General features: G+C 50.8%; 1 protein-coding gene across 1 annotated transcript in view; it reads left to right on the top strand.

The window, feature by feature from the left end:
• The first annotated feature begins 3,395 nt into the window (after nucleotides 1-3,395).
• Nucleotides 3,396-25,100, top strand: part of FRMD1 (FERM domain containing 1) — a 38,598-nt gene continuing 16,893 nt past the window's right edge. The window contains exons 1-2 of the mRNA XM_064294984.1: nucleotides 3,396-3,608; nucleotides 8,228-8,318. Of these exons, the coding sequence (XP_064151054.1) occupies nucleotides 3,396-3,608; nucleotides 8,228-8,318 (304 nt within the window). The remainder of the gene's footprint in view (nucleotides 3,609-8,227; nucleotides 8,319-25,100) is intronic.

The following is a 25,100-nucleotide window of genomic DNA, read 5'->3' as shown; positions in this document are numbered from 1 at the left end:
AGGCAAAGCAATGTCAACCACACAGCTGAAATGGTTGGAGTCTGCCAACAAGGGCCTATTCTCCTGAAATAGGCCCACACAGGTCCATGCAGAGGGGAAAGGTACTCAAAGTCCATAGGCCGTTTATGCCTAGACAGGAGCCACTTCTGTCCTGAGCTGCCCTGGTTAGTGGAGCTGGCAAAGTATCTTTTCCCCCAGTTGCAAATTTATTCCTTCTCCAAGGCTGGGAGGATGGCTCTAGGTGCTCTACAGGGCCTATCTCAGGCCCAGGGAAATCAGCCGCACAAGATGGCTTGGGAACCAGGGGGAGGGGGGTATGGTAAAATATACACAAGTACTTAGTTTTTGCCGAGATCGCTGTTCTCTGGTTCTGGAAGTGTGAGTAGGCTGGCTGCTTCTCCCTGAGGAAACTGCTGCTGAATGCTACCAGCCCCCCACTGCTGCTCCCAGGAATGGTCCCTGAGGACTCCCCGTGATTCAGGTCCGGTAACTCCTCTCTGCTTCTGAACCGTCTGTTCCTCTCCCTGCCCCTTAGTTTGTTTTCTAAGCTTGCCTTTGATATTCAGGGGTCCTAGCTTGTCATAAATATACTCTTTTCACTTGTTTTTTTGCGTCTTTGTTGTAAAGAGGGCTCACCGGAAGCGTCTATCTAGTCCGCCATCTTGGCTACACCTCACTTGAGATTCAAAAGACCTCTTCAAAGTGTTAAAAAACAAAGATGTCACTTTGAGGACTAAGGTGCACCTGACCCAAGCCATGGTATTTTTAATCACCTTATATGCATGCGAAAACTGGAAAATGAATAAGGAAGATCAAAGAAAAATTGATGCTTTTGAATTATGGTATTGGTGAATGTTGAATATACCATCATCTGCCAGGAGAACAAATACATCTGTCTTGGAAGCAGTTTGACCAGAATGCTCATTAGCAGCCTGGATGGCGAGGCTATGTCTCACGTACTTTGGACATGTTACCAGGAGGAAGCAGTCCCTAGAGAAGGACATCATGCTTGATAAAGTAGAGGGTCAGCGAAAAACAGGAAGACCCTCAAGGAGATGGATTGACACAGTGGCTGCAACAGTGGGCTCAAGCATAGCAAAGATTGTGAGCATAGTGTAGGACTGGGCAATATTTTGTCCTGTTATACACCTAAGAACAACAACAACACTACTTTGTAACTTTTTAGGCACTTTTTACTAGTTTCTTGGCACCGTTCTACTGTGTCACATAGGGTCACTATGCGTTGGAACCAACTGGACAGCATACAAGAAGAACATTGAGGTATATGTTATATACCATAAAATATGTTTGTTTTAAGTGAACAACTCAATAACTTTTAGTAGAGTTAAGAGTTGTGCAACCACCACACTACCCATTTGCCTTGCACCCGCCTTTGCCACCTCCAGTGCCATCAGTGGCAGGTCTGTTTTCTGTCTCTACATATGTTCCTTTTGTGGACGTTGCCCAGAATGGACTCACATAAAATGGGGTCTTTGTGTCTGGCTTCTCTCTCTTAGCACAATGCGTTTGAGATTCATCCACGTATCACTACTTCCTTCCTTTTTATTGCTGAGTCCTATTCCTGCCTTGCTTTCTCAAACCCGTATTTTATGGACTTATGTTTCAGAAGCTTTCGTTCTAGGACTTTCTTAGTAGCCTCATCTAGCGATAGAAAATGAAAATCAAATATCCAGAGGAAAAGACACTGAGTAGAGAAGGAAGTATCCATGGCATCAGGACGACCCAGGGTTAAGCTCCGTGGCGTCTTTCCCCCTTGGCTACCCCACCCCAGACCTGAAATCACAACCTTTCTGCTGGGCAGATTCGCCTCAGGAGATAACGGTATTTGTAAGTGGTGTTTACTTCCGGGGCCATGCGACATTTCCTTTCTGTTTCTCAGAGGATGGGAAGGTGTTACCTGCCTGGCTGAGCCAGAAAACAATGGCTTTGAGTTTTGACTCCTCAGGCAGGTGAGGTGAGGCTGGCAGAGGAAGGGGAGGGAAGGTGACCCCAGAAAAGTGAGGTCCAGCACCTGAGACACACCCATTGTGGCTTGAAGCCACTGAGGCTGCTCAGGAGGTGACTTCACTTCCCAGGACTGCAAACGTGAAGTCACTCCCACGCAGGATCGCTTGAGCCTTCTCGGAGAGGTCACACCACAGTGGGGTCTGTGACACTGTGGGCTGGAGGGAGGGTTCCAGCTTCTGCACGGACATGTTTACTGCATCCGTCAATAGGATTACAAGTGTTTCTTTTCCTCCTCCTTTCTCCTCACCGGGGCTGTTTGGGGCTCATATCCAGACAACACCACCGGCACCCACACAGGTAGGGGCACAGTCACCCCATTTTATAGAAGGAAAAACAGGCACAGAGTGCCAAATGCACCGCCAAATGCACTGTTGAGCCCTGACAACAGGCCTAGAGGAGCAGGGATCATTGCGAGCTTGGCTTTCTCGTTCCTGGGGAGTAGCTTCCTTCCTCGCTTACTTCCCTCCCACACAACTTCAGGGGTTGCTGCTCCTCAGTGTTGAGCTGGCTTTGCATCATGCTTTGTGAAGTTCGTGCTCTTTCATCTGTGGCGTCTGCCCTGTTCCTGCTCAGATACTCTTGCAAAGAGCTGCCCCCACTGTCCTTTATTGTGATAGAAAGTTGTGACCTTTACTGGTGATACCAGGGCATCAAAGCCAGTGAGGCAGCATCTAAGAATGAAGGTGCCATACCTTCTAGGATGGTCCAGCAGGTGTCCAGACTCCTGAGGACCCAACCCTGCCTCCCCTGGGGCAGACATGCCTCACCAGGACCCCATTTGCCCCCCCAGCAGCTACGGGTGACCAACGGCCAGTCAGGGAGGACAAGTCGGCATGTGGCCCTCAGGGTCAGCAGGGACCCTGCGAGTGGCGCCTCTGCTTCAGAAGCTGGTGTGACCCATCTGACGTCCTTGCAGCAGATGGGAAGTGGACAGGGTGGAGGATGGGACAGTGTGGGGGAGGGTTTGAAGCCTCTCTTCACGTCCTCTCCCCGGGCACCCAGCTCAGGCACCTTTCTGCTCGCCCCACGTCTCCACTTACCGGGGCAGCAAGCAGGGTCCTGCTCAGCCGTGATGCCCCTGCTCCCGGGCCTGAGAGGAGAAGCCCTGGCCAGAGGCTGCTCGGTAGGTGGGGCCAGCTGGGTGTCCCCTGCCCTCTGTGCGACGCCGTGTGATTCCCGCCATCCCTGCTGAGCACCAGGAGCGGTCTTCTGACCCTTGCCCTGCCTGCCCCACCCACTCAGGGCTTCTGCAGCCATCCATCCAACTGTCCGTCCATCTGCCCATCAGTCATCCCAGCCAGCCCAGGGCCATGTGTCCCCATGGCTAAGCAGCTTTGCTGTCAGAAGCAGGCACTTCACGGCCCTGCATGGCTCTACCCTCGGGCCTGGCGACACCACTGATGGTGGACACTGTCCCTCCTAGCTCCTCAGCCCGGCCCCCAGCTGATGACGACCCTGTGTCTCCACAGGGGGAGATGGCCGACACCCCGGCCCTGAGCCCTGATGGACAGACGATCTCAGAGCGGCGCAATGTGGTCGTGCTGCTGCCCACGCAGGAGCGACTGCGGCTGGCCATGGGGGTGAGTGGGGGCCCTGGGGGCTGGCCATAGGGGTGAGTGGGGGCCCTGGGGGGTTGGCCATGGGGGTGAGTGGGGACCGCGGGGGCCGCGGGGGTGGGTGGGGGCTGTGGGGGGCTGGCTGTGGGGTGATTGGGGTCTGTGGGGGTGAGTGGGGGCCATGGGGCTGAATGGGGACTGTGGGAGTGAGTGAGGGCCCTGGGGAGCTGACCATGGGGGTAAGTGGAAGACCCTGGGGTATGGCTGTGGAGTGAGTGGGGGCCCTGGGAGGGCTGGCTGTGGGATGAGTTGGGGGACTCGGTTTGGGGTCCACAGGATGCAGGCATGGGCACAGTGGGGCCGTGTGTGTCTTGGGCGAGGCTGCAGAGAGCTGACATGGGGGCGGTAGCAGGCTGTGTATCCTAGGTTGGGGGTAGGGCCCCCACAGTCACCCACACTCACCTCCCCAGGGTCCCCCCCACAGGCCAGGGAGGTGTCAAGTGGTCTTTCATTATGAAGTGTGCAAGGCTGGGTACTTGGTCCGTTGGCTTCTCCCCATTTGACAGATCGTCAATGTTTTTTCTTTTCCTACCTCACTGGCCGCCCCATAAGACAGAGACACTGCCCCCCTGGCTCCACCACCCTTAAATCTTGTCTAGTTCCCTCCTTCCTGGCCACTCTATGCTGTCCTTTTCCCCAGCTCCTGGGCCAGCCCTGCTCAGTGGAGGGACCTGTGCTCCAGACCACTTTCCCTGAGCCTCCTCCTGGGACCCTGGGTGTGTAGGGATGTGGGGTTGGCCCTGCCCTGGATGAAGGAACATGAGACTCAGAGATAGGACTCAGGAGACCCACACTGGTCTCTAGTTTTCTGTGGGGGGCTTTGTGATCTGTGGTAGCACCACCTCCCCACCTGGGAACGTGCAGACAGCTTGCCAGAACCAACTGGCTAGCAAAGGCCAACCCCAGTCACATGTCTGAGAAGCTTAGGAGAAGGTGTGCAGTGACAGAAAGTGAGGCAGTATGCTCAGGGGTCACAATCATCCCCAAAGGCTGAGGCTGTCCCATACGAGAACAACCATCTGACTCAGGCATTCCTGGAGAAGTGTGTCTGCCTGTGCCCTTGGCCTTGTTGCCTTTGTGTTCTGCCATCACCACCAAACTGCAAGTCCACCAAGCTTCCTTGTTCAGCTTCCATTCTCTCCCTGTTGTTGTCAGCTGCCGTCAAGTCGGCTCCGACTCATGGCCACCCCATGTACAAAATGCCGCCCAGTCCTGTGCCATCTTCTTGATTGTTGGTGTGCTCGAGTCCATTGTTGTGGCCACTGAGTATTTTGAGTGTCTTCCAACCTAGGGGGCTCATCTTCTAGCACTGTATCAGACAGTGTTCTGTTGTGATCCGTAATGTTTTCATTGACTAGTTTTTGGCAGCAGATGGCCAGGCCTTTCTTCCTAGTCTGTCTCAGTCTGGAAGCTCTGCTGAAACCTGTCCACTGTGGGTGACCTGCTGGTATTTGAAGTATGAGTTGCATAACTTCCAGCATCAACAACATTTAAGCCACCATAGTATAACAGACAAATGTGCGGTGGGTTCTCTCTGGGTCCCCAGCATCCCTGACTGGGTCTGGGTAATCAGGAAGTGTCTTCTGTGTGGTACACCTCTTGAAGTCTTTTGTCCTAGCCCCCACCTTTCTCTCAGTCTCTCCTACATGTTCTCTGCCACTGACCACCCCCCCCCGCCATCACCCTCCAACAGACATGGGGTGCTCCCATGAAGTGTGCTGTTGAATACAGGGCTCTGACTTGCCTGCGTAGCCTCCCTGGTGGTGGATCCCAGACCATAGGTGGGAGGTGCCAGCATCAGCTTGCAGACAAAGTTGAGGGCCTCAGCCCCAGCCAGGAACCTGTGCTCCCAGGGGCTGCTAGCCTTTCTATTGGGAGGACGTTCACTCAGTGCTGGGCCCAGAGGTCAACAGAAAAGTTAGGATCCCTCTAATCCTTTCTGGTAAGAGGGCTCCATTTGGGCGCTCCCCGGTATCACATTATTCAGAATTTCCTTCAGTGAGACATGTTAATTAAATCATTCGTTTATTCAGTCAGGCCCTTACCAAGCACCTATTAATGAGCACTTTGGGTAGATGCAAGAGGAGACCAGAATACTGACTCCTTGTGTTGGTCTTGCTAGCTGGGGCCCCATTAGTCATGACAATTACCAGTAGACTAATTGCGGTGGAGTTGATGTAGACCCTGTGTGTCAGAGTAGAACTGTACTCCACAGGGTTTTCAAGGGCTGATTTTTCAAGAAGTAGATTGCTAGGCCTTTCTTTTGAGGCGTCTCTGGGTGGACTAGAACCACCAACCTTTTGATTATCAGCTGAGTGTGTTAACCATTTACACTACTGAGGGACTCTGGCCACAATCAGCCCCTACAAAATCTTTTTCTAAAAATATAGATTAAAAAACAAATTGTAATAATTTTTTTGCAGGTTGACATCCAAACAAAGGTGTAAGCGATGGGTCTGTCACAGCTTCTTGGCAGAGCTGATGGAAGTTTCTATCCAGTTGTTCAAACATCCCAGAGGGATAACTAGGAAGTTGCTCTTTGTCTCATCAGAGTCTTCCAGTATTTACTTAGACTCTGAGGAGCCCCGTTTCTATCAGGGCCAACACACCCATGGAGACGTGGCTAACTAAGCCCTCTGTGTGCACAACCTAGATTCTTTACGAAGTTGACCGTCTCGCTCTCCTAAGGCTGCTATGACTGAAAAACCACAATGGGGGCCTTTAAAGAGCAGACATTTATTTTCTCACAGTTCAGGAGGCTAAAGTCCCAATCCAGGGCACCAGCTCTAGGGAAGGTTCTGTCCGTCGGCTGTGGGGGAGACACTGGTCCCAGCTTCTGCAGCCTCGAGGTTCATGGATCCCTTGGAGGTCTGCACGTGGCGTCTCTGCCCACCATTCCTGCTGCTTGCTTCTGCGTCTAATCTGCACTTTTTATGGCTCAGAAGTGATTGGGCTTAGGACACACCCCACACTGATATACAAAACCCTCTTCCCTATGGGCTCCCATCCTCAAGCACAGGGGTTAGGATTTCCTCACATATTTTGGGGGGACACAATTCAACTCCCATGCTATAGGTCACCCCAAGGATACAGTGATCCTCACATCATCATTCCCAGGCCCCCTGTGGTCACAAGGGACACAGCCTGGAAGCTGACCCCACTCCCGTCAGAGTGGACCTGACTTTGACTTTTGCAGGAGCTGGCAAGTGACGAGAGGGAGGTGGGTGGGGGTGTTGGTAGAGAAAGTCCCCTGGGCAGGGTTTGGAAGGAGCAGTTGTTTGGAAAACTGGGGGTGCGGATGAACCCCGTGTTCTCAGTCAGGTCTTGCAGTGCTTGGGGACCAGTTGGAGAACAGAAACACCTGTGGGCCCCTATTGGGTGTAAAGATGGGAGTTCATTCACTGTCGCCGTGTGCGTGAGTTAGAGCTGGGGCCCACCCTGGTCCCACAGGGGGCTCCCTACCCAGAGGCTCCAGGGCCCAGGTGCTAGTCTTGCAAAAAGAATGGGGGACAGGCAGGCTGGACGTTTGACATGTGGCTCTGGGCACGTGTGTGATGACTGACTGAAAGAACAAATCAGCTAAAAAAAAAAAAAAACTTTTTTTTTTTTAGGCTCGGGGTTTTTGGTTTTGACTTTTGGTTGGGGGTGGTGACTCCTTTCTGAGTCTTCTGAACTAATACAAGTACTGGGGGCCCATCTGGCTTCTCTACAGTTGGCTCTCCTAACAGAGTTCTTATTGCCTCCATTTCTGCAATGCTGTACGGAGACTCAGACCACAGGCTCTTAAAATTGAGCGGAAAAAGAAATGCCTTGCAAATTCTCCTAATGCCAGCCAGCTCTAGTGCCCACCTTGCCAGCCTGTCGCTCTCTCTGGAAGTTTCTGAACTGTATGGACAGCCCAAGGTGGCTTGCAGCCAGTTCTCCATCAGTCAATGCCATAAAGACGGCTCTCCTTTCTTACATAGATGGTGGCTGTGCAGCGCGCCCTCTGCTGGGCATTGTGTGTATATTACCTCATGCCCCGCCCCCCACCCGCCCCCGACACACCCCTCAACCCACACACACACCCCTCAACAGGGCAGCAACTAACTACTCAACGGCAACTGCTTTTTTACAGCTCAGCTAAACTCACGAGTGGAAATACCGTTGACCACAGCTCAGCGCCTTCTTACGTCCCTTCCCCATACCGGACCACTGTGGGGCCTGGGAGGGAGTGGCGGCCCCTGGTAACGGGCTGACCTCCGCGGGCCGGGGGCCCACTCCTTGCTGCCGTGCACAGCACCTCCGCCCTGTCCACGGTTCACAGACCCTAGGCCCGGCGTTCAGGAGCGGCCTGGGCAGGGGGCTGAGGAGGCCGTGGAGGCTTGGGGGCTGCCCGGCATGCCCAAGTGGCCTTTGAAAATCGAGCACCAGGCCTGGACGCCCGCACTGCCCTGCCCGGCTGGGGTCATAGACAGTGTGCAGTCCCTCGGACTCTTGCAGAGAAGTGGCGAGTGTGCTGCCTCAGTCTCGGTGGGCAGGCCTGCCGGCAGGGCCAGGTGTGCAAGGCCGTCTCCTGAGCCTCCTCCCCACCTCTCTTGCAGGTGAAGGCCACGGGACGAGAGCTTTTCCAGCAGGTGTGCGACCTGAAGAGCATTCGAGAAGCCCACTTCTTCGGCCTCAGTGTGGTCAGAAGTAAGTGCTGCCCTTCCCCCCACCCCCTAGTGCCCACACTGCCGAGTGCTTCCTGCACCCTGCTCCCCCCGGGGGTCCCTGGGGGCGCTCCGGCATGTGAGCCAGAAACCCTAGACCACACCTAGCTAAGAAAGAACTTCCCGTCCCGCTGCACTGGACGTGCTCCGACATGCACCCAGAGGCTGCGTGTGGGGATTTTGTAGTAAATCTGTACACGCGTGTGCACACACACACTCACACATGCACACACACAGACTCACAGACTGACACATAAACTCACACAGGCACACATGCATAGCATGCACTCACATTCACACACACGCACACTCACACATCCACATATGCACACACACATGCATGGCATACACTCACACTCACATGTACACACTCACACGTGTGTACACTTACACACAGTCACACATGCATACTCAGCATGTACACACATGCTCACATTCACACACAGATATGCACATACACTCACGTACACACACTTGCACACTCACAAACTCACACATGCATATACACAATCACACACACTCACATGTACACACTCACGTGTGTGTACACTTACACACAGTCACACACATGCATACTCAGCATGTACACACATGCTGACATTCGCACACAGATATGCACATGCACTCACTTATGTACACACACTTGCACACTCACAAACTCACACATGCATATACACACTCACATATGTACACACATGCTCACTTTCACACTCACTCATACACATACACACACACCATGCACACACTCATACACACTCACATATGTACACATGCTCACACTCAGACACTCAGTCACACACAGACATCCTCTCTTGTCCCCCCTGGAAAGAACAGAGTCTGCTCCCAGCCTGGCCTCAGTGTACGTCTAGGTCTGCAGGTCTGGGCCCCTCATCTCCCACCCTTTGTCTGAAGGCCTCTTACCTGGAATTCTATTAAAAACACCCAAGTGGAACGTGCTGGTTGACGGGGGCTGGAGCCCTCCCCTCCCCCCATGAGGGGCTTCCCTACAGCCCAGCCAGCCATGGGCTTCCACGTGCACCCAGAGCCCCCGCCCCCAACCGCACACAGCCTTGAGCAGTGTTGCTCCTCCGTGGCCCGCCTGGGGGATCCCTGTGGGAAGCAAGGAAGTCCCACCTACACCAGGGCTCTCTGTCGGGCACTGCAGTCCCCCACCAGTTGAGACTGGATGGCTGCGTAGTGGGCAAACCGAGATGTACGTGCCACTCTGAACCTGGCAAGCCCCGAGAGTGTGCGGCCAGACCCTGGTTCCCTGGGCTCCCATGCAGGGACAGTGGGTGCAGGCTTCCCGGGCACAGCAGAAGGAGCCCACCCTGGGAGTCCCAGAGTTGAAGGACCCAGAGGAGAGAGGGCGCAAGGCCTGAGGGCCTCTCAAGGTGACGCCGAGGCTGAGTGAAAGTCCCTCGCTCCTTGTGATGACTGCGGCAGCTGTGTCCCAGCACCGAGAGTGTAGCACGCAATTCTAGAGTCATGCTGGGAGCCGACACATCTCACTGCAACCACCACCCAGTGTCCTCTGTCTCCACCCAGCACTGTCCTCTCCTAGCGTGGCTGGTGTGAGGGGGCCAGCAGAGAGGCAGGTCCATGTGGATCCTGCCAGTCCCCTCCGTCTGTCCTGTGGGGGGACTAAGGCCGTCTCCTGCTCTTGCCAGTGTGGCTTTTGTCACCTCCTCCTGCAGATCTCCCCTTGGACTCAGACTCATGGTGACATCGTGTGTCAGAGTAGAAAACCGTGCTCCGTAGGGTTTTCAGTGGATTCAGATTCATGGTGATATGGTGTGTCAGAGTGGAAAACTGTGCTCCTTAGGGTTTTCAGTGGCCGGTTTTGGGGAAGCAGATCACCGGGCCTTCCTTCTGAGGCACCTCTAGGTGGACTTGAACCTCCAGCCTTTTGGTCACCAGCTGAGTGCATTGACTGTACCACCCAGGACTCCTTAGAGGCAGGCCACTTGTTCTATCCCACAGGCCATGCTGAGCAGCCACGGCGGGAGGGGGTGGGGAGAAGGGGTGCGGGTGCAGCTGGGGCTCCAGGAATGAGGGCTGCGGGGAAGGAGAGCCTCGCAGGGGAGAGAGAAAGAACAAGAGCTGTGGAGGGGGACGCGTAGGCTCTGAGCATGTTTGTGCAGACTCCTTTATTTCACAAAGGACATGGAGCCGGCATGTGGTGGGTGCCCTTAGAGGACCAATCTGGGCTTTCGTGGGGGAGGGCCCAGCAGGTGGGCTGGCCAGAGGGTGTGAGGTTTGAGGAGGTGCCCCCTTCTCTGCTGTGTTTGTCTGCGGCAGCCCCCCAACACTGGGCCTCCAGATAGGACTCCCAGGCACTCAGGACCCTGGGCATCAGGGAAAGACTGCTCTAGAGGGCTGGGGGGAGGGCGGGGGGGACAGTCCCCTCTGTGTCCTTGGAGTAGAGATTTTGGCCTCGCTGTTAAATGTTAATAGTGGTGGACTTTTCCCAACTGGCTGGGAAGCTCAGTTAATGGGTAGCTTTGTCCCATTTAAAGTTTTGTTTAAAGTTTTATAACCATTGGATGCTTCTGTAATCAGCAAATCCAAGGACTGGCAGCCAGTAAATATTTACACAACCAGCCGGTTGCCATCAAGTCGGCCTTGGCGCCCCCATGTGCGTCAGAGTAGAGCTGTGCTCCATAGGGTTTTCACCGACTGATGTTTCAAAAGTAGGTCACCAGGCCTTTCTCCCAAGTTGCCTCTGGGTTGGCTTGAATGTCCAACCTTTCAATTAGCAGCCAAGCATGTTAACTGTTTGCACTACACGGGGTGTCTTAGTCTGGGTTGTCTAGAGGAGCAAAACCAGTGAAGCATATATAGAAATATATGTAGAGAGATTTATTTCAAGGAAGTGGCTCACACAGTTGTGGAAGCTGGCAAGACCCAAGACCCTTCTCCTGACTCACGTGGTAGCAGGGGCTGGCAAATCCAAAATCGGCAGGTCAGGCGGCAGGCTGCTGGCTCATGTCCCAAGAACTGGAGGTCAGAGGACGATGAGGGAGAGTGAGCTTTGTCAAAACATCCATTTATATTGGATGCAGGGCAGGCTGCACTCCTAAGGAAAATCCTCTTTGAACTGATTGGCTGCTCACATCAGGTCACACAATGGAGGATGTTTACATAACGTCTGACAAACCACTGAGACTCATGGCCTAGCCACATAGACACACAACCTCAACCATCACAGAGGGCCTCCTAATATTTATAAAGGAATGTGATTTATGTAGAAGGAGGGTTTTTTTACTTCATATCTTTCATCTTATTCTGTTTCTTCCCTAAAATTGTCCCCAGTTTCTGCAATAGAAGTGACTCTGTGTACTCCGCGGTATCTCAGAAGGAGCCCCCCACCCAGGGCCGTGGCTGGAGAGTTGAGGGGAAGCAGCAGGGAGAATGTGCCCTGCAGAAGAGTGACCAGGCTAGGGGCGCAGCAGAGATGCCTTTCAGGCACCTACACACCTCCGTGTTGTAGGACCAAGCTCACCCTTCTATACAGCACGCTCTACAGAGAGGGGGTTTCAGCAAACCTGGTGGGTTAACGCTGGGACATAGTTTAGTCCTGTGGTGAAGGACGTGGGTGCGCACTCTGGGAACACGGTGGAGGTGATGGTCTTCTAAACCTTAGCCGCCCTCTATCTGGTCCCCACTTGACCCTGGACCCCCTCCGCCCTGGCCCCCCTCCACCCTGGACCCCCTCCACCTGGCCTCCGTTTACCCTGTCACTCTCCACCCTGCCCCTCCCACCCTAGTCCCCTCCATCTTAACCCCCCGACCCTGTCACCCTCCATGCTGTTCCCCTTCTCCTTGACCCCCCTTCCCCTTAGTCCCCTCCCCCTTGTCCCCTTTCCCATGATTCCCCTCCCTCTGGCCCCCTCCCCGGCCCTCCTACCACCTGGCCCCCCTCCCTCTGGCTCCTCTCTTCCCTGGTTCCCCTTCCCCTTGTCCTCCCTCCACCCTGGCTGCCCTCCCCTCTGGAGCTATCTAATCTCTGAACCCAGAGAATGTATGTCTCAGCCCTTTGTGGGTGGCTGGGTTAACAAGCTTCTCCTTCTTAGGGCTGCTCCCTCATCCTGGGCAGTTGACAACCCCCAGCCCCATATCCGTCCCACTGAAGGGCTAAGACCATGATGCAGCCTCCCTGGCCCCCAGGCCTCAGGGCAGGACATGTGTGGACAGGCCTGAAGGGTAGTCCCAGCTCAGAATACTTCAACACCATCAAAGGGAAACTGGGTGGTAGGTTTTTGTGCTGGATCCTTTCTTGGGCCCTAGACAAGGAATGAAGACTACCGCAACACTTCCACCCCCGACGAGAAGCCATGTCAGTGAGCCGCGGCCAAGCTGCCTAGGTCTCAGGGCCCTATTGCTCCAAGGGAAAGCTGAGCTGAGTTAGGACAGGAAGCTGCGCCATTCTTATTCTACTTGCTCATTGGATAAATGAATTCACCAGGGCTGTTCCTTCAAACAGCAGTGACATCACTGAGAAGTGGCTATAGTGTCCTTGGGGGGACCACTTTTGTCCATGGTTCTGTGGGTGGTTCATCCCCCATGATTTTGGGAATGAAGAAAAAATCAACCTCAGGAAATTGGCAGGAGAAAGTTGAGGTATCTCAACTCAGTTTGTAGCATCCTCTATTATTGAGTCTTCAACAAGTCTTTAATAAAAAGTAGTCAGGAGAGGAGTTTTTAGGGTGCACGTATCTGTGAGTTTGTCATACTCTGGGGGCTTGCATGTTGCTGTGGTGCTGGAAGCTATACAACCAGGTATTCAGATACCAGCAAGGTCACCCATGGAGGACAGGTTTCAGCTGAGATTCCCGATTAAGACAAACTAGGAAGGAGGACCTGGCAGTCTTCTTCTGAAAAGAATAAGCCAGTGAAAACCTTACGAATATCAGCGGAACACTGTCTGATACAATGCGAGAAGATGAGCCCCTCAGGTTGGAAGGCAGTCAAAATACAACTGGGGAAGAGCTGCCTCCTCAAAGTAAAGCCTACCTTAATGAAGTGGATGGAGAAAAGCTTTCGGGACCTTCATTTGCTGATGTGGCGTGACTCAAAATGAGAAGCAGCAGCTGAAAACACCCATTAATAATCGGAACCTAGAATGTACAAAGTATGAATCTAGGAAAACTAGAAATCATCAAAAATGAAATGGAACGCACAAACATCGATATCCTAGGCATTAGTGAGCTGAAGTAGACTGGTATTGGCCATTTTGAATCAGGCAGTCATATAGTCATGAAGACAACTTGAAGAGAAATGGTGTTGCATTTATCATCAAAAATGATATTTCAAGCTCCATCCTGAAGTACAATGCTGTCAGTGATAGGGTAATATCCATACGCCTACAGGGAAGACCAGTTAATACGACTATTATTCAAATTTATACACCAACCACTAAGGCCAAAGATGACGAAACTAAAGATTTTTTATCAGCTGCTGCAGTCTGAAATTGATCAACCACGCAGTCAAGACGCATTGATGATTACTGGTGATTGGAATGCAAAAGTTGGAAACAAAGAAGAAGGATCAGTAGTTGGAAAATATGGCCTCGGTAATAGAAACCATGCTGGAGACTGAATGATAGAATTTTGTGAGACCAATGACTTCTTCATTGCAAATACCTTTTTTCACCAACATAAACGGTGACTATACACATGGACCACACCAGACGGAATACACAGGAATCAAATCTACTACATCTGTGGAAAGAAACTATGGAAAAGCTCAATATCAGTCAGAACAAGGCCAGGGGCCAACTATAGAACAGATCATCAACTGCTCGTACACAAGTTCAAGTTGAAACTGAAGAAAATCAGAGCAAGTCCACGGGAGTATATCCCACCTGTATATAGAGACCATCTCAAGAATAGATTTGATGCATTGAACACTAATGACCAAAGACCAGATGAGTTGTGGAATGACATCAAGGATGTCACACATGAAGAAAGCAAGAGGTCATCAAAAAGACAGGAAAGAAAGAAAAGACCAAGATGGGTGTCAGAGGAGACTTTGAAACTTGCTCTTGAACATCAAGCACCTAAAGCAAAAGGAAGAAATGATGAAGTAAAAGAACTGAAGATTTCAAAGGGCATCTCAAAAAGACAAAGTATTATAATGACATGTACAAAGAGCTAGAGAGAGAAAACCAAAAGGGAGGAACACACTTGGTGTTTCTCAAGCTGAAAGAACTGAAAAAAAAATTCAAGCCTCAAGTTGCAATAGTGAAGGATTCTATGGGGAAAATATTAAACTACACAATAAGCATCAAAAGAAGATGGAAAGAAAACACAGTCATTATACCCAAAAGAATTAGTCAATGATTTCAACCATTTCAAGAGATAGTGTATGATCAGGAACTGATGGTATTGAAGGACGAAGTTCAAGCTTCACTGAAGGCATTGGTGAAAAACAAGGCTCCAGGAATTGATGGAATATCAGTTGAGATGTTTCAACAAACAGATGCAGCGCTGGAGGTGCTCACTCGTCTATGCCAAGAAATTTGGAAGACAACTACCTGACCAACGGACTGGAAGAGATCCGTATTTATGCCTCTTCCCAAGAAAGGTGGTGCAACCAAATGTCGACCTTGTTGAACAATATCATTAATATCACACCCAAGCAAAATTTTGCTGAAGATCATTCAAAATAGGCTGCAGCGGTATGTTGACGGGGAACTGCCAGAAATTCAGGATGGATTCAGAAGAGGACGTGGAAGCAGGGATATCATTGTTGATGTCAGATGGATCCTGGCTGAGTGCAGAGAATACCAGAAGGATGTTTGCCTGTGTTTTATTGACTATGCAAAGGCATCTGATTACGTGAATCAGAACAGATGATGGATAACATTGTGAAGAATGGGAATTCCAGAACACTGAATTATGCTCATGAGGAACCTGTGCATAAATCAAGAAGCAGTTGTTCGGACAGAACAAGGGAATACTGAGTGGTTTAAAGTCAGGAAAGACGTGAGTCAGGGTTATATCCTTTCACCGTATCTTTTCAATCTATATGCTGAGCAAATAATCTGAGAAGCTGGACTATAAGAAGAAGAAAGGGGCATCAGGATTGGAGGAAGACTCATTAATAACCTGCATTGGGCAGATAACACAACCTTGCTTGCTGGAAGTGAAGAGGACTTGAAGCACTTACTGCTGATGAAGATCAAAGACCACAGCCTTCAGTATGGATTACTTTATGTTATAAAGAAAACAAAAATCCTCACAATTGGACCAATAAGTAACATCATGAGAAATGGAGAGAAGATTGAAGTTGTCAAGAATTTCGTTTTACTTGGACCCACAATCAACAGCCATGGAAGCAGCAGTCAAGAAATCAAATGACGCATTGCATTGGGCAAATCTGTTGCAAAGGACCTCTTTACAGCGTTGAAAAGCAAAGATGTCACCCTGAAGACTAAGGTGCATCTGACCCAAGCCATGGTATTTTCAATCACATCATATGCGTGTGAAAGCTGGACAATGAATAAGGAAGACCGAAGAAGAATTGACGCCTTTGAATTGTGGTGTTGGCAAAGAATATTGAATATACCATGGACTGCCAAAAGAACGAACAAATCTGTCTTGGAAGAAGTACAACCAGAATGCTTCTTAGAAGCAAGGATGGCGAGACTCCATCTTACATACTTTGGACATGTTGTCAGGAGGGATCAGTCTCTGGAGAAGGACATCATGCTTGGCAGAGTACAGGGTCAGCAGAAAAGAGGAAGACCCTCAATGAGGTGGAATGACACAGTGGCTGCAACAACGGGCTCAAGCATAACAACGATTGTAAGGGTGGCTCAGGACCGGGCAGTGTTTCGTTCTGTTGTGCATAGGGTAGCTATGGGTCGGAACTGACTCGAAGGCACCTAACAACAACAATAACAACGTGGCTTGGGTCAGGTGCACTTCAGTCTTCAGGGGACATCTTTGCTTTTTAACACTTTAAAGAGGTATTTTGCAGCAGATTTGCCCAATGCAATGCATCTTTTGATTTCTTGACTCCTGCTTCCATGGGTGTTGATTATGGATCCAAGTAAAATGAAATGCTTGACAACTTCAGTCTTTCTCCATTCATCATGATGTTGCTTATTGGTTCCGTTTTGAGGATTTTTATTTTCTTTATGTTGAGTTATAATCCATACTGAAGGCGGTGGTCTTTGATCTTCAACAGTAAGTGCTTCAAGTTCTCTTCACTTTCAAGCAAAGTGTGTCATTTGCATAAAGCAGGTTGTTAATGAGCCTTCCTCCAATGTTGATGCCCCACTCTTCTTCATATTGTCCAGCTTCTGGGATTATGTGCTCAGCATACAAATTGAATAGGTATTTTGAAAGGCTACAACCCTGATGCCCACCTTTCCTGACTTTGAACCACGCAGTACCCCCTTGTTCTGTTCGAACAACTACCTCCTGATTTATGTAAAGTTTCCTCATGAGCACAATTAAGCGTTCTGGAATTCCCATACTTTGCAATGTTACCCATAATTTGTTATGATTCACACAGTGAAACGCCTTTGCCTAGTCCATAAAACACAGGTAAACATCCTCTGGTATTCTCTGCTTTCAGCCAGGATCCATGTGACATCTGCAGTGAGATCCCTGCTTCCACGGCCTCTTCTGCATCTGGCCTGCCTTTCTGGCGGTTCCCTGTCGATATGCTGCTGTGGCTGCTTTTGAATGATCCTCAGGGAAGTTTTACTTGTGTATGATGTTAATGATATTGTCCAATAATTTCCACATTCGGTTAGATCACCTTTCCTGGGGATAGGCAGAAATATGGATCTCTCTTCCGGTCTGTTGGCCAGGTAGCTGTCTTCACATTTCTTGGCATAGATGAGTGAGCACCTCCAGCGCTTCATCTGTTTGTTGAAACATCTCAATTGATATTCTGTCAATTCCTGAAGTAGTGTTTTTTGACAATGCCTTCAGTGCATCTTGGACTTCTTCACCTCAGTACCCTCGGCTCCTGATTATATGCTACCTCCTGAAATGGTTGAATGTTGACCAAATCTTTTTGGTATAGTGTCTCTGTGAATTCCTTACACCTTCTTTTGATGCTTCCTGTGTCGTTTAATATTTTCCCCATAGAATCCTTCACTATTTCACCTTGAGGCTTGAATTTTTTCTTCAGTTGTTTCAGCTTGAGAAATTCCAAGCACGTTCTTCCCTTTGGTTTTCTATCTCCAGTTCTTTGCACATGTTGTCATAATAGTTTCTCTTCTCAAGCTGCCCTTTCAAATCTTCTGTTCAGCCTTTTTTCATCATTTCTTCCTTTTGTTTTAGCTGCTTGACGTTCAAGAGCAAGTTTCAGAGTCTCTTCTGACATCCGTTTTGGTCTTTTCTTTCTTTCCTGTCTTTTTAATGACCTCTTGCTTCCTTCACGTGTGATGTCCTTGATTTTATTCCACAATTCGTCTGGTCTTTCGTCATTAGTGTTTGACGAGTCAAATTTCTTCTTGAGATGGTCTCTAAATTCAGGTGGGATATACTCAAGGTCGTACTCTAGCTCTCGTGGACTTGCTGTGATTTTCTTCAGTTTCAACTTGAACTTGCATATTAGCACTTGATGGTCTCTTCTGCAGTTGGCCCCTGGCCTTGTTCTGACTGATAATATTGATCTTCTCCATTGTCCCTTTACACAGATGTAGTAGACTTGATTCCTGTGTATTCCATCTAGCGAGGTCCATGTGTATAGTCGCCGTTTATGTTAGTGAAAAAAGGTATTTGCAAAGAAGAAGTCAGTCTTACAAAATTCTATCATTCGATGTCCAGCATGGTTTCTATCACTAAGGCCATATTTTCCAACTACTCGTCCTTCTTCTTTGTTTCCAACTTTCGAATTCCAATCACCAGTAATTATCAATGCATCTTGATTGCGTGGTTAATCAATTTCAGACTGCAGAAGTTGGTAAAAATCTTCAACTTCTTCATCTTTGGCCTTAGTGGTTGGTGAGTAAATTTGAATAATAGTCATATTAACTGGTCTTCCTTGTAGGTGTATGGATATTATCCTATCACTGACAGCATTGTACTTCAGAATAGATCTTGAAATATCCTTTTTGATGATAAATGCAACACCATTCCTCTTCAAGTTGTCATTCCCGGCATAGTAGACCATATGTTTGTCTGATTCAAAATGGCCAATATCAGTCCACTTTAGCTCACTGATGCCTGGGATATCAATGTTTATGCGTTCCATTTCATTTTTGGTGATTTCCAGTTTTCCTAGATTCATACTTCATACATTCTAGGTTCAATTTTTAATGGATGTTTGCAGCTGTTTCTTCTGATTTTGAGTCGTGCCACATCAGCAAATGAAGGTCCTAAAAACTTGACTCCATCCACATCATTAAGGTCGACTCTATTTTGAGGAGGCAGCTCTTCCCCAGTTGTATTTCAAGTGCCTTCCAACCTGGGGGGCTCATCTTCTGGCACTGTATCAGACTGTGTTCTGCTGCTATTCGTAAGGTTTTCACTGACTAATCCTTCTCAGTAGTAGACCGCCGAATCCTTCTTCCTAATCTTTCTTAGTCTGCAAGCTCAGCTGAAACCTGTCTGCCATGGGTGGCCCTACTTGTATTTGAATACTGATGGCATAGCTTCCGGCATCACAGCAACGTACAAGCCCCCACAGTACGACAAACTGAGAGACTAGTGGGGTTTATCTAGTGCCGCTGTAACAGAAATACCACAAGTGGAAGGCTTTTACAAAGAAATTTATTCTCTCACAGTTTAGGAGGCTAGAAGTCTGAATTCCGAGTGCTGGCTCCATGGGAAGGCTTTCTCTCTCTGTCAGCTCTTGGGGAAGGTTCTTGTCATCATTCTTCCCCAATCAAGGAGCTTCTGTGCCCTGGGACCCCAAGTCCAAAAGATATACTCTGCTCCCAGCGCTATGTTCTTGGTGGTGGGAGGTCCCTTGTCTCTCTGCTGGCTTCTCTCTTTTATATTTCAAAAGAGACTGACTCAAGATACAACCTTATCTTGTAGATTGAGTCCTGCCTCATTAACGTTACTGCCTCTAACCCTGCCTCTTTAACCTCATAGAGGTTATGGCAGCACTAAATAACTAAGACACAATACATAGGAAAATCACAATAATAGGGGTAGGATTTACAAAATGTCATGGATTGAATTATGTCCCCCCCAAAATGTGTGTATTAACTTAGGCCATGATTCCCAGTATTCCGTGGTTGTCTTCTATTTTGTGATTGTAATTTTATATTAAGAGGATTAGGGTGGGATTGGAACACCACTCTTACCCAAGCCACCTCCCTGATCCAAGGTAAAGGGAGTTTCCCTGTGGTGTGGCCAGCACCACCTTTTATCTCTCAAGAGATAAAAGGAAAGGGAAGCAAACAGAGAGTTGGGGACCTCATAGCACCAAGAAAACAGCACCAGGAGCAGAGTGCTTCCTTTGGACATGGGGTCCCTGTGCCTGAGAAGCTCCTCGACCAGGGATAGATTGAGGGCAAGGATCTTCCTCCAGAGCCGACAAAGAGAGAAAGCCTTCCCCTGGAGCCGATGCCCTGAATTTGGACTTGTAACCTGCTAGACTGTGAGAAAATAAGTTTCTCTTTATTAAAGCCATCCACTTGTGGTATTTCTGTTACGGTAGCACTAGATGACTAAGACACGATACATAGGAAAATCACATCAGATAACAAAATGGTGGACAATCAAACAATACTGGGAATCACGGCCTCGCCAAACGGACACACATTTTTAGGGGACATAATTCAATGCATAACAAGCACGTTGGTGGTAGGAAGTGTTGGAATTTTGGGACTGCTCACCATGAAGCCAGAGCCCAGGGCCTGGACACATTGGCCGACTTGGCATCCTTCTGCAGTACCGGGTCGAGGCAGCCTTAGTCTGGGAAACAGGAGGGGCCGAGGAGGGGACTGTGGGGGAGGGAGGGGCTTTCTCCCAGACACGCTTCAGCACCGTGGGGTCACAAAAGAGGATTGCTGGGGTATTGGCAGCTGGTGTTTTCTGTGAGAAGGTGTGTTCTGTGAGAAGGTGTGTTCCTGCTGCTGAGCAAGTGCCCAGGTGGATGATCTGACACCTGGAGGCAATCACAGCTGCCACCTCCTCCTGCCTGGGACATCTGAGATGGCCGTGGCTGAGCCCAGAGTGTGAGATCAGGAGAGGAGTTTGGGGCTACTGTGACTTGCAGGCGGAGCCCAGGACTCGCTTCTCTGAACAGAGGGTGAGGCCAGAACAACCTTGACTGGGTGCCAGTAAGGTTGTAAGGGTTGCCATGGTACTCAGCACAGACCTCCATCTCTCCCTGGTCACAACTCACGCCCCCAAGCCGGAAGCCATCTTGGCTCTGGGCTGGACTCCTGACACAGAGAGCTAGGCTTCCTAAACAGGAAGACCTCAGAGCCCCTGCTTCAAGAATCTCATAAAGTGTCCTCTGTGCAGATTCACAGACCTGGGCCTTTAGTCACAAGCATGATTTGGGGAAACAGAGGCAGGACAGAGACAAACCTTGCTGTAGAGTTGATTCTGGCTCATGGTGACCACATGTGTGTCTGAGTAGGACTGCGCCACGTAGGGTTTTAGGGGCTGATTTTTCAGAAGTAGATGGCCAGGATTTTCTCACAAGCTGCCTCTGGGGAGACTCGAGCCTCCAACCTTTTGGTTATCAGCAAGTGCATTAACTGTACCACTAGGGATTCAGGGGCGAAGACGAGACTTCAGAGAGGGCAGCTGGTCGTGTATGGTCCAAGCTGAGGAACACATGACCAGCTATATTCCCTGTCACATGAGCTGGGTGGCCTGATGTCCTGTCCCCTGAGCAGCCCATCAAGCCCACACTCCCCTTCCCTTGTTGTTGTTGTTGTTAGGTGCCTTCTAGCCGGCTCTAGCTCATGGTGACCCTGTGAACAACAAAATAAAACACTGCCTGGTCCAGCACCATCCTCACCATCTTTGCTATGTTTGAGCCCACCGTTGTAGCCACTGTATCAACCCATTTCGTTAAGGATCTCTCTCTTTTTTGCTGACCCTCTGCTCTACCAAGCCTGATGTCCTTCTCCAGGGGCTGATCCCTCCTGATAACATGTCCAAAATATGTGAGATGAAGTCTCACCATCCTCCCTTCTAAGGAACATTCTGGCTGTAGTTCTTCCAAGACAGACTTATTTGTCCTGGCAGTCCATGGTATATTCAATATTCTTTTCTAACGCCACAATTCAAAGCATCAGTTCTTCCTTCTTTCCTATTCATTGTCCAGTTCCCCTGCCCTTACCCCTGGGTTTGAATGGCATATGGCTTCATGGAGGGATTGGGGCCTTTATACAGTCCACAGGTGTTCATGGATCCCTGTGAGTCTGGAGCATGCGCTCATGGCCAAGAAGATAATCTGGCTGGGAGAGAGCTGGGGGTCTCTGAGGGTGTGTGGCCCCAAGTGGTGATGATGATGGTGGCTGAGTTCTGAAGGCCAGTAGTCCCATTTGGTGAGGGTGATGTTGCTGCACTCTGAGGGAGTGTGGCTCCTGTGGTGACGGTAATGGTGTCTGAGCTCTAGGGTCTGTGGCCCTGTGTGGTGAGGGTGATGGTGTCTGAGCTCTAGGGTCTGTGGCCCCGTGTGGTGAGGGTGATGGTGTCTGAGCTCTGAGGGCATGTGGCCCTGTGTGGTGAGGGTGATGGTGTCTGAACTCTGAGGGCATGTGGCCCCGTGTGGTGAGGGTGATGGTGTCTGAACTCTGAGGGCATGTGGCCCTGTGTGGTGAGGGTGATGGTGTCTGACCTCTGAGGGTCTGTGACCCCGTGTGGTGAGGGTGATGGTGTCTGAGCTCTGAGGGTCTGTGGCCCCGTGTGGTGAGGGTGATGGTGTCTGAGCTCTGAGGGTCTGTGGCCCCGTGTGGTGAGGGTGATGGTGTCTGAGCTCTGAGGGTCTGTGGCCCCGTGTGGTGAGGGTGATGGTGTCTGAGCTCTGAGGGCGTGTGGCCCCGTGTGCTGAGGGTGATGGTGTCTGAGCTCTGAGGGCGTGTGGCCCCGTGTGGTGAGGGTGATGGTGCTAAACTCTGAGGCCATGTGGCCCCGTGTGGTGAGGGCGATGGTGTCTGAGCTCTGAGGGTCTGTGGCCCCGTGTGGTGAGGGTGATGGTGTCTGAGCTCTGAGGGCATGTGGCCCCGGGTGGTGAGGGTGATGGTGCTAACTCTGAGGCCATGTGGCCCCGTGTGATGAGGGTGATGGTGCTAAACTCCGAAGCCACGTGGCCCCGTGTGGTGAGGGTGATGGTGTTTGAGCTCTGAGGGCATGTGGCCCCGTGTGGTGAGAGTGATGGTGTCTGAACTCTGAGGGTCTGTGGCCCTGTGTGGTGTGGATTATGGTGTCTGATCTCTGAGCACATGTGGCCCCGTGTGCTGAGGGTGATGGTGTTTGAGCTCTGAGGGCATGTGGCTTCGTGTGATGAGGGTGATGGTGTTTGAGCTCTGAGGGCATGTGGCCCTGTGTGGTGAGAGTGATGGTGTCTGAGCTCTGAAGTTAATGGACCCGTGTGTTTTGGATGAGCCCGAGGCTGATCTCTGGCAGCATCAGGCGGGGTAGCTATCCTTCCCTCTTACCACATGTGACAAGCCATCCTGGAACAGAGATGGGCCCTGAGGGACCTGTCCGAGCTTGAGAGTGTAACACTGACCTTCTCAGGGCCCTCTCCTGCCTTGTACCCCAGCCCTCTTCTGTCTCTCAGTCGGTCTGTCTCTCTAGTGGCTCCCCCTTCATGAGTCCTATGTGTCTTTTTTCGAGGCACAGCCATGGTTCCCAGGCCCCTGTGTTCAGAGAGGGCAGGTGGGCGGGCACAGGGCTGCCATGATGGTTGGGACAGGGACAGCACAGCCCTCACTGTTGACCTTTGGCCCCAAGTGAGGAGCAGATTGCAGCTCCAGCAGACCTTCCTTGGGCCTCACGGTCCCCCAGGGGAGGTGGCCTCTCTGGGCCAGATGAGGGGGTGACTTTGTCCTCCTGGCCCTGGGATTACAGAGCATCAAATTCCTGGTTGAGCATTTCATTAAACCTGGAATGCAGGCAGAATTCCTGAAGGGCGGAGCCTGCCTGGGTCATGCCCAGTATGTGGAGGACGAGCTCCCTGGTACCAGGTGTGCGGGCAGGCAGTGATGGAATCCACCCTCCTCTAGGCCAGCCTGGCCGCTGGGCCGGCAACCTGGCCCCTGGGGTGGCTGGGTCCTCTCAGGGCCTCTGCCCATGGCTCCTGCGCGGAACACGGCGGAAACCACTGCGCTCTGTCTTAGATGAATTATTTTTTAACCCATAGTGACCAGGGGCGCATTAACCAGTAAGCCAGGTATGCACGGGTTTACAGAAAGCAAAATATACACGGGCTTAATTGCGTTTACTTAGTAATTTGTAGGGCACAGTCTCAGATGACATGGTGAGAAACAGATGAAACTGTGCCCTACAGATTAGTAAGGAAGCACAGTGAAGGCCATGTGTACCTGGCTTGTTGGGGAATCTGTCCCTGTGTGCAGGAAACCTAGCGACTGTCTTTACTATATTTGCGTCAGCTGGAGGCAGGTTAGCCCTTAGCCCCCTCAGTGACTGAACTGCAGGTTTGTGTTCTTCCTTCCTATTGGGTGGGATTTAAGGATTTTGAGTCTATTATCTGCCTCCTGCAAGCGGGAAGCTGAGGCTAGAGAGGAGGCGGCTTTGTCAAGGCCAAGAGCCATGCGCGCAGGGAAAGTTTCTCATTCTCCCTGTGTGTGGTGCCCCTTGCCTTGGCTGGAAAAGAGAGGCAGTCGGTCCCCAAGTGCTTGGTGAGTGGGGGCAGGGTGGGTAGACACTGCCAGGCCTGGGGACACTGGGTATCCCTGCCCCTCTGAGCCCTGGTGTCCTCATCTGTGACGTACGAGCATGGAGCCAGAGCTTCGCCGAAGGGAACAGCTGCTCTCAGCACTGGCATTGGTGTTCCTCACCATGCATGCTTTGACCTTGGCCCTCAGTCCCTGCCACAGCATCCTCCCCAATATGTTCAGGAGAACCTGAAGGCATGGGGGCAGGGAGCCCAGACTGGGGGACTCAGCCATGTTCCCCCCCCACCTTTGTTTTTCCAAAGGCAGCCTTCAAGCTTGGGCTGCTCCGTCTGTCTCTGGGGGCTCCTCATTCCCTGGCCCTGTAGAAAGCCCCCCCATCAGGCATGTTAGAAGTTCTGAGGGCCCAGTGCCCACTTACCAACAGACTACCGACCCCTAGGTTGAGCACGTGTGTTAACTTGCTCTGCTGGTTCCCTGGTTCTACTTGTTACCAGTGGAATTAGGGATTGTCACTGGCCCCAGAAAAGGGTAAACCAGCCTCAAAGAAATAAACATGTCGTGCTGCACTAATCTACAAGACCTTCTGCCAAGCAGGCTCAGATATCTGGGGTCTGACTAGTCCTGCAGGCAACGCCTCTTTGGTTTTTCTTGAGTGTCCGTTTACCTCTTTAGTTTATTCCAGACAGGGATGGATTATCCAACAAGTAAGGTAAGCACATGATTAGAGCAGCAACAGAACAGGGGCACCAGTTGTCCACAGCAAAGACCCATAGCTGCCAAGCAGACAGGACTTAAAGAAAAGTGAGCACCACAATGGAAGGGAACTGGCTGGGCACTAAATGACATTGATGCCAGCTCAGTGCTTGAGAACCTGCCAGGTGGAAATAAAGCTCATGCAGGGTCACAAGGGTGCCCACGTGCAAGGCTGTATAAGCTACAGGGCCCCTACCACTTCCACACCTT

Source organism: Loxodonta africana, chromosome 1, assembly GCF_030014295.1.
Source record: "Loxodonta africana isolate mLoxAfr1 chromosome 1, mLoxAfr1.hap2, whole genome shotgun sequence".
Taxonomy (NCBI): domain Eukaryota; kingdom Metazoa; phylum Chordata; class Mammalia; order Proboscidea; family Elephantidae; genus Loxodonta; species Loxodonta africana.
Note: the sequence above shows the minus strand (reverse complement) of the source record. Positions and strands in the feature narration are given on the sequence as shown.